We start from the raw sequence: 13,958 nt of genomic DNA, 5'->3' as shown, positions 1-13,958 counted from the left end.
TGGGGACAGAGGATCTGAAGACCATTTCTCCTTGTGATTCTTAGCTTCTTCCTCCTCTTTGTACTCCAGGTCAGCTCATCATTTTTACCTCTGGCTTCATCTCTCTGCTGTTTAAAATAGTCCCCTGTTCCATCTTTTGAATGTTCATCATGTCTTAAGGGGCACAGCCATCTTAGAAAAATATCTTTCTCTAAAGGCTTTCATTAGGGACAGTGGTAACTGCCCTGATTCCTGTTTATGTTAAAATATTTTGTGGTTTTTAGTGAGGGGATTTTCTGGCCTAGTAAGGAAGAAATGAGCAAACTGACAACTAAAAGTAATGAAGCTTAGAAGAAAGACATAGTTATCTTCTTAGAACTGAATATAGTTTAAATAAACATTCTGAGACTCTCAGACTATAGACAAGATCATTATGTCAGCTGCTTGCTGTTTAATTTTTTTGTACAGTAAGTGCAGGCTTGCCATGGTGGGCTCTTCGCAGGTATTACCGAAAGCTTGAGATTAGCTGTATATAGCTATAGGGCTTTGTTACTACCACTGTTACCAGCTGCCTGCTGATTTTGCCACTCTTCTTTAGTGAAGATTACCCGATGTATTTTGAGAGATGAAATTTGCTGGAGAAGAGCTTCAGAAAACTAAGTTTGGAAGAAGGATCAGGAAATGGGAAGTATTGAAATTGCTCTACTGGCTTTATTAATAGAAGGAAGGTTGAGTCTTGTCAGAAGTTGAAAATTATGAATAAGTGGACTTCTGATGGACAAAACCTGAGAGAAAGTGGAAGTGAAGGTTTTAGTTATAAAAGTGATAACTTTCTGACTGGAATCATTATTAATTTCTGGAACAGTCACCTCAGAATTGTTATAAATTCTTTAGAAACTTGAGATGCCTCTGGGATGATTTAGAGTGAAGGACTATCTGACTTTACATTTATCCCAGCCCTGTGTTTGTGGACAATATGTCTTCCTTAATCACCAGGTCCTTTGTGTTCCAAACCAACTTAGAAAAACTGTAGTTGGAATAGAATTTATATTATCGACTAGAACATGTAAACAGGGTCCTCTACAAGCGTGCTGTGAATGGTTGGACCACAGAGACTAAAAATCTGGAGCCTGCCAGACAGTAACCTCTCTGTGAAGTGGTTATTTGTGTATGTTCTTTTTCCTATACAGTTAAGAGTATAAGGTCCTGAGGATGGGTACTTGATTTGGTTCATTGCTATCTCCCACAGTACCTCGGGCCCTTGTATGACATAATTACTCAATAAACAGGTATGGAATTCAATTGAATTGTTTTTGATCATGTTTTCCACATATTTTTCCATGAGTCCTACTAAATTTATTTATTTGAAATATTTAGGTGCATTTAATTTGCCCCCTACTCCTTAACTCCTTTGGAAAAGCAGTATTTGGGACAGGATACTTTTGGATAAAGTACCAGTGACTTTATAGTAATTTTATATCTGTTGAGCGCTTCATCTTATTATGCTGTATTGTAATGTTTTTTCAAACCATGAGTTGTGTTAGTAGGTCTGCAATTAGTATATTTGGTTTTAATGATATAGAGTAGAAATTATGAGAGGGCATCCCACAAAGTAAGGTAAGTATTATTTTGCGAAATTTGTTTTAGGCAAATTTATATGCACGCATCATGTATGTATTTATTGCTCCATGATGTGAAGCTTGTTTCATACTGGAGTCATGGTCAAAAAAGTTTGAATAACATTGCTTTATTGTAATACTCTGTTATTTCATTTATCATATAGCATTATGCCAGTACATACAGGCTTCTAAAGCCAGGGATGGTGCCAGCCCTTTCATTTCCAGTACGACTGAAGGTAAAAACAAAACAAAATTGAGAACACCCAAAGCTTTCTGGTGGCTCTTATATATGTCTCTACAGTGGCATTTTGTACCCTTTGACCTTCTAACTTTCTTGTGCCTTTTTTGACCAGTAGGTTTTTCATATTTGTGTCCCTCTAGGTGGTGGGTTCTTTGGTTCTTCCTTTTTTCACTTTAATGTTCTTTATTTCAGTATACTCTGTTTTTAGGGGGAAAGGAGGAACAAAGGAGAATTTCAGAATTTCAAATGATTCTGAATTGACAAAATGGCTCATTCGATTTACCCTGAAATCTGCTTTCTTAATGTTCTTGAATCTTTTAGTCCCTTTGTGTTTTTTTCTGAGATCATAGAAATGCATACTTGATTCTGAATTTAAAATCATTTATGCTTCTATGTTATCAGTTGACTTAAAGCAAACTAAATTGTGGTTTTTTTGGGGGGGGAAAAAGGATGGATATAATCCTTTGTCATTCCTTGCACTTTCTCCACTCTCCCAGGAAGGTTAACCATTGGGTTTGTAGTAATAATTCATTTTCAAGAAAAGAAAAGATAGTTAGTTGTGTCCAGTATTAACCATGCTAAACCTTTTCAGCTTCTTGCTTACCTAATGACTTTAATACCTTTCCTGTTCTTAGATGGTTGGCATACTAACCTAACCCCTTTGCCTTTACTTCTGTACCTTGCTGGACTACCAAGCTCAGACATTCATAACATTGTGATTTCAAGGGACTTTGTAGAGATGATTTGCTTCATTCTTTTTCTTGCAGGAGAAAATTTTGAGCAGACACCACTGAGACGAACATTCAAGTCCAAGGTCCTTGCCCGATACCCTGAGAATGTAGAATGGAATCCCTTTGACCAAGATGCAGTGGGAATGGTTAGTATTTGTTAGCTACAAGTATGAAGTAATTTACAAAGTAATTTATAGTGGAATTGTGAGTCCAGGCTGTGGTAGCAGTGATTCCATTAACTACCAGGAACTTTTGAAGAAGGGGTTATATGATTATTATTTATGATTCTACATTTTGATCAACAAATCAGATATTCAGGATGTATGAAATACACTGAAAAGTCACAGTGTGTTTCTGTTTTGTCAGACAAATACATAGTACTGGGTCATTGAACTTTGTGGTACTGAGCTACTGGTTGCTTATAGCATTGAGATTGCACAGTGAGTCCGATTTAGAGCAGTTTTCTCTCAATCTGGGTTGTATATATGTCTGAGTGATACTGCAGAAATGGGTATTTTGTTTCATCATAATTTTAGATAGGACAACATTTTAAATCTCATGTAGAAGAATACTACTGTGAATAATCTAACTTTTATTGAGTATTCACCTTGTGCTAGACAGTGTGATAAGCATTTTACATGAATTAACTCACTTAATCTTCATAATACCCCTTACGTAGATGATATTAAATACACACACACACACACATATTTATACATGAAGAAACTAAGATCCAAAGAGTGATGTGTTTAAAGTCACTTGACTAAGAAGCAGTTGAGCTACAATTTGATCACTATGCCATAGTCTGGTTCCAGTGCTATGCTTTTCATCTCATCTTTGTACTGCCTGTATTAATTCTTAATAGCTTTCTGTACTTTTTTAGAGGATGATCTTGTTTGATGCACATAATAGCACTGTGAAGTAGGCAGAGTAGACTGTATTATCTTCATTTCACAGATGAGGAAACTGAGTATTAACCTCAAGTTTTTTGACTCCTGGTTCAGTGCTTATTTTATTTTTGACATGCTGTATTCTAGAAACATCTAGGTTTTGGGAAGTCAAGTCCAAAGGTAATGGATATACCATAAGGTTATATGTTATATCCTTTTATTTGTTAACCCAGGCTGCTGGTAGATCATTTGTATAGCCTGGTTTTTGTAAGCCTGGAAAATGGGGACCAATTGATATAGGTCAGTTTGATTAGCTATCCAAGTTTCTTTATATAACCCATCTGAGTTAAAGTGAAAAAAACTGCATCTTTATCCTGATTATGTCATCTCCTTTATGTGCAATGCTCCCTTTTTTCTGTGAAAAGAGAAGTTTCTCTTGATGGCAGAATTTTGTGAGCTGATAAGGATCTAAAACTTTATGTTTATTTTTAGGTGCAAAATTTTATCTGTCTAGTTTTTAGGTATATTTCTAGCATCCTTTCCCAATAAATGCTGTCATGCTTAACCACCTACTTAAATTCTCCAAGCTTTCTCTTACCTCCTTATCTTTGGGCATTTTCTCCCTGTCCCTGAAATACCCTTCTCTCCCTTGTCTACCTCATGAATTCTAACATAACCTCATCAACAAGCCTTTTCTGATGTTTTTGGGTTGGGTTGTCCATTCTGTGTTACCCTAGCACTTTGTTTCTGGATAGCCCTGATAACTGCATTGTAATTTTATTTACTTGCACGACTTAGAATTGACGATCTTGAGGACAGATCTTTTCCTGTATTGATCTAGATCTCTCAAACACCTAGCATAATAGGTACTCTGTGAGTAAATCAACAGCGATGGTATTCTGAAGAGGACCAACAGTGAGTTTTCACCACTTGTTTCCTTGTTGTCTTTTGCAGCTATGCATGCCCAAAGGGCTGGCATTCAAGACCCAGGCTGATCCCAGGGAGCCCCAGTTCCATGCCTTTATTATCACAAGGGAGGATGGCTCTCGGACATTTGGGTTTGCCCTCACATTTTATGAGGAGGTGACTAGCAAACAGATCTGCAGTGCAATGCAGACCCTCTACCACATGCATAATGCTGAGTATGATATCCTACATTCTCCGTCTGCTGATGGCCAAGATGACAGTGGCATGGACGATGGTGAAGGCACTCCTGGGACTAAGCTTCAGCGCTTCAACTCCTATGACATTAGCCGGGACACGCTCTACGTCTCTAAGTGCATTTGCCTCATAACACCCATGTCCTTCATGAAAGCATGCCGGAGTGTGCTGGAACAACTTCACCAGGCAGTCACTTCACCTCAGCCCCCTCCACTGCCCCTTGAGAGCTACATATACAATGTACTCTACGAGGTGCCACTTCCACCTCCTGGCCGGTCCTTGAAATTTTCTGGAGTTTATGGGCCAATAATCTGCCAGAGACCAAGTACTAATGAGCTTCCCTTATTTGACTTTCCTGTCAGAGAGGTCTTTGAACTGCTTGGGGTGGAAAATGTGTTTCAGCTTTTTACTTGTGCTCTTCTGGAGTTTCAAATCCTGCTCTACTCACAGCGTAAGTCAGTGCTTACTAGAGTTCTCTCCCTGCATAGGGCCTCCCTTCTTTCCGTATCAAATGCAGTGGCGCTGATGGTAAAGGTCCAGGGCTGTTAAAATTTGAGCAAAACTCAGATCTTTTGCAGGTAGGTAGTAGATGGAAAACCGATAGAACACAAGAGGGTCACAGTTTTTACTTGGCTATCATCACCATGGCCTTTTGCTGGACACTTCATTCTAGGAGGGGATCCTGCTTCCTGACATCCCTTCTAGTTGATGCTGAAAAGAGGGGTAGGAGGTGATGGTTCTGGGAAGCTGACTTTCCAACATTCTGCAGAGTTATTTCTGCCCCTTCCACAGCCTGACAGTAAAACTGAGGATTCACAAACAATGATCCTTCATATATTTGAAAAAAATATATTTGATAAAAGGAGGATGTGTTGCTTCTTCTTTCTGTTGTTTGTTATAACTGAATTGTTTTTTATAAATGAGAAGTGAACTGAATGTGAGCAGCAGATTTGGACAAAATAGTAAAGTAGATCAGAAGGAAACAGATGTTTATTAAATGAACCAGAAAAGTAATGTAAAATGTATTCATTCAGTACTTATTTATTGAGAGCCTAGTGTGTGCCAGGCATTGTTTCAGGGTCTAGAGACACAGTGATGGACAAAACAGATAAAAACCCTTCCTATAATGGAACTGATATTTTAGTGGGTAAGGAGAGGTGATTATATAAATAAATAAAGTTTATAGTGTGTAAGGTGTTAATAAGGTCTGTGGAGAAAAGTAAAACAGGAAAGAGGATGGTATTTGGAGAAGGGAAGTTCCAATTTTAACAGAGTGATTAGTTTAAGCCTTCTCCGAGTGACCCATGTCATATCTGTAAGAAAAATATTCTAAGCAAAGGGCATAGGACATATAAAGGTTTTGAGACAAGAATGTGCTTGTTATGTTCAAGAACAGTGAGAAAAATGAGTGGATGGAATGGAGTGAGAGAGCAGGGATATAGAAGCAGATGTTAGAGACTTAACAGCAGCCTAGATTTTTTTTTTTTAATTTTTTTAATGTTTGTTTATTTTTGAGACAGAGAGAGACAGAGCATGAGCAGAGGAGGGTAGAGAGAGAGAGGGAGACACAGAATCCGAAGCAGGCTCCATCCAGGCTCTGAGCTGTCAGCACAGAGCCCGACGTGGGGCTCAAACTCACGAGCTGTAAGATCATGACCTGAGCTGAAGTCGGACACCCAACCGACTGAGCCACCCAGGTGCCCCTAGATTTTATGGTCTCATAAGGACTTTGTTACTCTGAGATGCATAGTCATTGTAGGTTTTAAGTTTTTTGACTTTTTATTTTGAAGTAGTTTCCAGCTATGGAAGAGTTGCAAGAAGTGTTCAAAGAACTCTGTATGTTCTCCCACAATTCACCAATTGTTAACTTTTGTTGGCCACATTTGTTTTATCATTCTCTCTCTGTATATGTGTGCACATAACTGAACCATTGAGAATCATTGCAGACACCATGGCCCTTGACTCCTAAATGCTTCGGCTTTCATTTCATAAGAACAGGAACATTTTCTTACATAACCATAGTCTGATTATCACATTTAGGAAACATAACATTGTTACAATATTGTTATTCAGGTTCTACCATTGTCCAATAATGTCTGCTTTGATAATTTTTTTTTTTTTTTAAATTCCTGATCCAGGATCTAGTTGAGTAACATGCATTGCTTTTACTTGTTACTTCTTCATGTCTTTCATGACATGGACATTTTTGAAGAGTGTAGCAAGGCATTCTGTAGAATGTCCCTCAATTTGGGTTTGTCTGATGTTTCTTCATGATTAGACTCAGGTTATATAATTTTTGGCTGTAATACACAAAAGTGATGTTGTGATTTTCTCAGTGCGTTACATCAGGAGGCACTTGATGTCAGTTTGCCCATCTTTGGTAATGTTAATTTGATCACTTGGTTAAGGTTATGTCTGCCAAGTTTCTTTCTTTCTTTCTTTCTTTCTTTCTTTCTTTCTTTCTTTCTTTCTTTCTTTCTTTCTTTTCTTTTTTTTCTTTTAACATTTATTTATCTTTGAGAGACAGAGACATAGCACAAGTGGAGAGGATGGGCAGAGAGAGAGGGCGACAGAATCCAAAGCAGGCTCCGGGCTGTCAGCACAGAGCCCGACACAGGGCTAGAACCCATGAACCATGAGATCATGACCTGAGCTGAAGTCGGACGCTTCACTGACTGAGCTACCCGGGCGCCCCTGCCCAGTTTCTTAACTGGAAAGTTATCCTTTTTCCCTTTGTAATTAATAAGTACTTTGTGGGGAGTTAATTTGAAACTCTGTAAGCATACTACTCCACTTTGAAGTTTGCCCCAGTAGATTTAACATCCATTAATGATTCTAGTCTGAATTAGTTATTACCATGATGGTTACAAAATGGTGATTTTTCTAGCTACATCTATATTAATTGGTTGGCATTTTACTACAGGGAATAACATTCATTCTCCTTTGTTTATTATTATATGGGCTCATAGATTTTTATTTTATCTTATTTTACATATATATATATATATATATATATATACATATATATATATTTAATGTTTATTTACTTATTTTTGAGAGAGACAGAGTACAAGCAGGGGAGGGGCAGAGAGAGAGAGGGAGAATTTGAAGCAGGCTCCAGGCTCTGAACTGTCAGCACAGAGCCTGATGTGAGGCTTGAATGCACAAAGCTCGAGATCATGACCTGAGCTGAAGTCGGATGCTTAACTGACTGAGTGAACCACCCAGGCGCCCTAGATTTTTATTTTATTCAGTAGCGTAGATACCTGTAATGAAGTGCGAATGTTATAGAGGTGGAAAAAGGAGGATTAAAACCAGAAATATGATAGGTGACATTTTTCCATCAGAGTGTCTTCTTATTTTCTAAGAATATGGGTTATTGTATCCATAATAAGAATTTTAAAGAGGTTTGAAGGCAGTTGAGAAGATTTGTGTATAGAATCAAATGGAATTCAGGATCCAAAGTCATGTTTACAGTAAGGTCAAGAAAAAGCTTTTTCCAAAAAATTCCTGGACATTGTTGAGCATGGCTGACCATAAAATGCAGTGGCCTTCTATTGGCTGTAGGTTATGTTCTGTATTAATAGAGTACTTTAAACAATTCAGGTTGGATTTCTTGAAATAGTTTTTATTTATGATTCAAAGGCCTTAGGTAGATGAAAATCACTCTGGACTTCCAAAAACATGTCATCACCACTCAGTTAGTTTTGACCACTGCTTGTCCTGCCTTCTGAATAGAAAATAAGCATTACTTAAGGAAAAAGAATGCAGGCAAAATTGTAAGAATCTCAAAATATAATCCACTGGGTGACTGAAGTGACATTTTTAGGAATTTTTAACTTGTACAGATCATTTTACCTACTCCTGGATATTTGTTCTTTGGTCCATATATAGCTTTTTAAAATAACTTATTTTTAAAAAATATTTAAATGTTTATTTATTTATTTTGAGAGAGAGGGAGACAGCACAAACTGGGGAGGGGAAGACACAGAGGGGGAGAGCGAATCCCAAGCAGGCTCCATGCTGCTGTCATTGCCAAGCCTGACGTGGCGCTTGATGTCACGAACTGCGAGATCATGACCTGAGCCAAAATCAAGAGTTGGGCACTTAACTGACTGAGCTGCCCAGGTGCCCCTTTAATAGCATATTATTCACTGGTTGGTGCAAAATTGTACATAGAGCAGAAGTTTTTTATCTGAGTTAGTAGGGTAGTAGATTGGATAATTGGAAAAGTCATTTCAGTCTGAGAATCCTAAAAATGATACATATATCCATTAAACATTGTATTTTAGGGTAAAACATGATTGTATAGTCACTAGTCTTCTGATGAAGGGTCTAGCTATTTCCTTGGATAATGGGTCCACTAATCAAATGTCTGCACTGTTTTTCTTGCATAAACCACACCTATAATTCATTAACTAGGTTTTCCAGATACATTTGTTTTAAAGGGGAGTGAGAACTTAGTGAACTTTACAAAAGAACTGGAATGGAGACTACCTGTAGATTTTTGTAGTTTTCCCTAGTTTTTTGCACTTAATTGCCTCATGATATGCCTAATTCAATTATAGTATTTTTTAGCAACTTTGCATTATTCAGTCTTTTTAAAGCATTTAATTTTGTTTTCAGAGAAAATTCTTTTTTTTGTCCTCATTTCACCATTTATTTACATAATATTTGGTTAAATTATATAATTTATCTGTGTACACAGATACGTTATGTGCGCTAGTTGAACTAGCGCAGATAAGTCTTGTAACAAATGTAACTGGTTTTTGATAAGCATACATTAGTTTTTATTGCAAAAGTAATACATGCTGCTTAAGGCATACAATCAAAACAATTCCAAAGGGAATACAATGAACTCTCCTTTCCTCTCTCCCACTGGTGCTAGCAAGAGATCAAGTTTCTTGTATATCCCTAGTGAAAATAATCGTTTTTTTAAAATGTCTATTTATTTATTTATTTATTTATTTATTTATTTATTTATTTATTTTGAGAGAGAGAGTGCATGTGTGTGTGTGTGAGAAAGAGCGGCGGAGGGGCAGAGAGAGAGAGAGAGAGAGAGAGAGAGAGAGAATCCCAAGCAGGCTCCGCGCCACCAGTGCAGAGCCTGACATGGGGTTCGATCTCACAAACTGAGATCATGACTTGAGCCAAGATTAAGAATCATATGTTTAACCAACTGAGCCACCCAGGTGCCCCATAAATAATAGTTTTTAAAAAACAAATAAATAATGTATGGGCAAACAAGGCAAAGAACGTTGAAAATTTCCCTTTTTCACCTAGAATTCTATTTCTATGAAGTGACTTCTTAATTTCTTAGTGCCTTCCACCCCCCCAGATTTTTTTTAAGCAATTAACTATTTTTATGTTAAGTGTTGAGTACATATGTATTAATTGTAATGTTCTTTAAAGTATTCATATACATTATGATACATGTATGGTATATTAAAAATTGATGCTAAAATTTAATATACATATGTATATGTTTTAAATATGGTATATTAAAACTTAGAAAAAAGCCTTTCAGTTATGTGATAGGAATTTTAACACATTGCTAAAGGTTATATAATGAGGTGTACCCCTGGTTATCCTTTAGAGAGATTACCACTGTCTCCTGTTTCCTTCCAGACATAATCATGAATATATGCTTTTTAGAAGCAACACAAATGGGAGCATGCTAATCATTGTTTTGCACTTTCTTTAATAATGGATCTTGGAGATATTGGACATAGAGATTAGTTTATTTCCTAAGAACAAAGAATACACAAGAAACATCCTTGTTCATACAGTTTTCATAGAAGTGTGAGTATGCAAGGGCAGTTTATGATTCGGTTTCTAATGTGCAGGACTTGCCCTGTAGATTGTTTAGGAGTGGACTTATCTGTAGAGTGTTCCCAAGGCTATTACCTTTCTCTGCACAGAGACAAGTCATAAAGACAAGCAGATTCCTCCCTCCTTCCTCACCACGAAGCAGTGGTCATTGCAATCCCACTATGCTTTGCATTATTACCTCTTTTTGTTAAAAGTAATTGCTCAGTTAATGTTAGGGGAGCCATAAGAGAACACACTTGTCTAGAGCTGAAGTGTTTCCAGTTGATTTGATTGTTTGAAATGGTTTGGATGCACATGACCTTCAGCTGCATCCTATTTATTGGTTTTGCCTTCTTGGAATGATGAGCACAGACACAGGCAATGGCAAAGGAAGTGCTGATTTGATCATTTGTGCTGTGTACACAAACGGGTTTTTGCTATTGCATACAGCTCTTGGAGGTCAGCATCCTAGTGTGGGTACCACAGATTACTGGAATCCTGAGGTATTGTTTGCTAGGCCATCCTTCAGGTGGGATGTTGCTTTTTAAAAATATAAATATAGAGAGAAAAAGAAACTCAGAACTCACATAGACCAGAAAGGCCATACAATTCCACGTTTCTAGTATCAATAAAGTTAAGCCACATAAATGGAAAGCAGCTTAGTCTTGAGAGGAGATTATGCCTGACCTCAAAAAGTGTTTTGTTTCTAAGAATCCTATAATTTCAAGTGCATCACAAGGAATTCTTCAGAGATTTCAATCTGAAGCAAATAAAGTTATCCACTCTTACAAAAATAAGTGGTCTGAGTTTTAGATGCTAGATTACATTTATCCTGAAGAGTAGGGAAAAACCAGAACTAGATTTCTGTGATACTGAAAAACTTGCTTTGATGGAGCAGAGAAGGCCTCCTTCTCCAGACTCTAGCATGCTCTGTGTTATGGCTATAGAGCAGATGTTCCCAGACACTGCAGCTAGGGACCATACATAGTAGTCCAGTGCCAGGAAGTCTCATGACAGAGGCATTTTTGGGACTCCTTTACTTAGACTGTCTGTTGGCCTTCTGTGAGATGTTACTGTCCCTAAGCAGACATGCCAGAAATGCCAGCCACATAAAACACCTGCTTTACTGACTTTGGGTAAAGGAAGGAGGAAGTTGTTTGGTTTTCTCATGATTAAAAAGACCTCTGGTACCTCTGCCCCCCACCCCCTAAGATTCAGAAATATATGTGTGTGTGTGTGTGTGTGTGTGTGTGTGTGTGTGTGTGTGTATACACACTGAAAATGGGGGTGGGATATTTCAGTGAATATTTATTCAGAATACGTGTTTGAGAGCCAATGTTCAGACATAGTAGTAAGACTAAACCAGCTTTAAATACCACTTGAAGGTTTTCTCCCACGCTTTTACATTCTTTTGATTCATCTTAATTTTGAATTTTAAAATAAATTCTTAGGATGTCTGAGATTCTCAAGATTGTTGCTCTTGAGTAGATTATTTACAGACATTCACATGTAGAAGAATATAGGAATTGAAGTCTTATCTGGAAAATCATGAGAATTTGTCTTAATAATGATTATTGGGGCGCCTGGGTGGCTCAGTTGGTTGAGCGTCTGACTTTGGCTCAGGTTGCAGTCTCGTGGTTCGTGGGTTTTAGCCCCACATTGGGCTCTGTGCTGACAGGGTGGAGCCTGCTTTGGATCCTTTATCCCCCTCTCTCGCTTCACCTCTCCTGCTCACGTTCTTTCTCTCAAAAATAAATAAACATTAAAAAAATAATGATTGTTGGAGTAGTCATTGAGCAGAAGAATTTCAGCAGAAAGATAAAATAATAAGTTGTATGGTGTCCCATGGAATTGGGGTATCAGGTGAAGAAGAGACTGAAGATAGAGCTTGCAATGGTGTAAATTTTGTTACTCAGGTTTTGTTTACTTTCATGTGGGACTAAATAGTTTTTCTGAAATTATATTATTTATATAAAACCTAATTTAATTCTTCAAAGATTGCTTTTTATTTTTTTTAATTTGGGAAATGTTTTTGTTGTTGTTTGAATGAGGTGGGGAATCTTCACAAAGTAGTTTTTTTAAAAAATTTTAAGTTTATTTACTAAATATTAAAAAAAATTTTTTTTCAATATTTATTTTTGAGCTACAGAACATAAGTGGGGGAGGGGCAGAGAGAGAGGGAGACAGAATTTGAAGCAGTCTCCAGGCTCTGAGCTGTTAGCACAGAGCCTGGCCTGGGGCTTGAACTCACAAACTGTGAGATCATGACCTGAGCCCAAGTCGGATGCTTAACCGACTAAACCACTTAGGCACCCTTTTACTAAATAGTTTTTAATACAGGAATGACCATGCTTTGTGTGGGCACAATGAAAAATGAGACAGACTCTCTCCTTGAACTCTTACTAGTTTGCCCTGATCTTTAGTGAATATGAGAAGCTCATGTTCTTTTGTCCTTCTGCTAAACTATTTTTTTTTTAATTGATGATCAAATCTCTGAGTTTACTTTTATGCACTGATTGGTTATATCACTCATTTGTCAAGTGCCTTAGTTTCCCCAAAGAAGCATATGAGGCATTTTCCTGTAGTACCTTTAAAATGTTCAAGATAATGAAATTTTAGTCAATCTCTATTTATTTGCATTACTAGTTAAAAGACTATTTGTAGGTCATGCTCTTTTTTGCTTAGCTGAGAGTAAGGTGATAGGCAGTTTTCAAAGCTTTATTAGTGAGCAAATGTAGGGTACTTTACTGAACTTCTACATAGTTGGTACATATCAGCTTTTGTTCATTTTTACTCAACCTTCCTCATTTTCTGGAAAGCTTTTTGTTACTTATAACTCTTTTATGAACCAAGCTGTGATTTGTTTAAATGATGGGGTGGGTTTTTAGTATATGAAACCACTTTAACCCTAATGAAAGCTCATTTGAAATCAACCATTCCAAAGGATATTACTCATATGATTTTAAAATTTATGTTCCTGCTTTGTCCTTAAATGCCTGAAACCATTTTACCATTTGTGAAGAGTAATTTAAAAAAAAGTTTTTTTAATGTTTATTTATTTTTGAGAGAAATAGGGACAGAGTGCGAGTGGGGGAAGGGCAGAGAGAGAGGGAGACACAGAATCCAAAGCAGACTCCGAGCCGTCAGCACAGAGCCCAATGCGGGGCTCTAACCAATGAAGCGCGGGATCATGACCTGGGCCGAAGTCGGCTGCCCAACTGACTGAGCCTCCCAGGTGCCCCTGTGAAGAATAATTTTTAAAATTTCACTTGTAACTGGTCCATTTTATTGGCTTTGCCAGTGTATTTATTACTTATTGTTTTGTAAAACACGTCCAGAAATTGTGTTCTAAAGGAAAGCAAAACTTTGAACACAAGCCTTCCCTCCCAAACTAAGATCCCTGACCTAGAGTTAAGAGTTTTGAGGCCTGAAAGTCAATGTTTTGAGTCTTTCGTATCCTCGGGAAGCTTTTCATTGATCTGTTAAAATAGCATATTTGTGCTGTTCCCATTGAGGAAAAGTTCCA

At 37.4% G+C, this 13,958-nt stretch overlaps 1 protein-coding gene across 9 annotated transcripts in view; it reads left to right on the top strand.

Annotated features, from left to right (window-relative positions):
• DENND5A (DENN domain containing 5A) overlaps positions 1–13,958 on the top strand; it is a 118,807-nt gene that overhangs the window by 37,355 nt on the left and 67,494 nt on the right. For 7 of the 9 annotated variants that reach the window (XR_006714061.1, XR_006714060.1, XR_006714058.1 and 4 more), the window contains 3 exons: positions 1,763–1,834; positions 2,607–2,716; positions 4,415–5,072. Coding sequence is in view for 4 of the 9 variants with exons in the window: in XM_045484446.1 (XP_045340402.1) it covers positions 1,763–1,834; positions 2,607–2,716; positions 4,415–5,072 (840 nt within the window). In the remaining 5 variants the exon portion in view is untranslated. The remainder of the gene's footprint in view (positions 1–1,762; positions 1,835–2,606; positions 2,717–4,414; positions 5,073–13,958) is intronic. The other 2 variants (XR_006714059.1, XM_045484447.1) reach the window with 1 other exon arrangement.

This window comes from Leopardus geoffroyi, chromosome D1 (assembly GCF_018350155.1).
Source record: "Leopardus geoffroyi isolate Oge1 chromosome D1, O.geoffroyi_Oge1_pat1.0, whole genome shotgun sequence".
Taxonomy (NCBI): domain Eukaryota; kingdom Metazoa; phylum Chordata; class Mammalia; order Carnivora; family Felidae; genus Leopardus; species Leopardus geoffroyi.
Note: the sequence above shows the minus strand (reverse complement) of the source record. Positions and strands in the feature narration are given on the sequence as shown.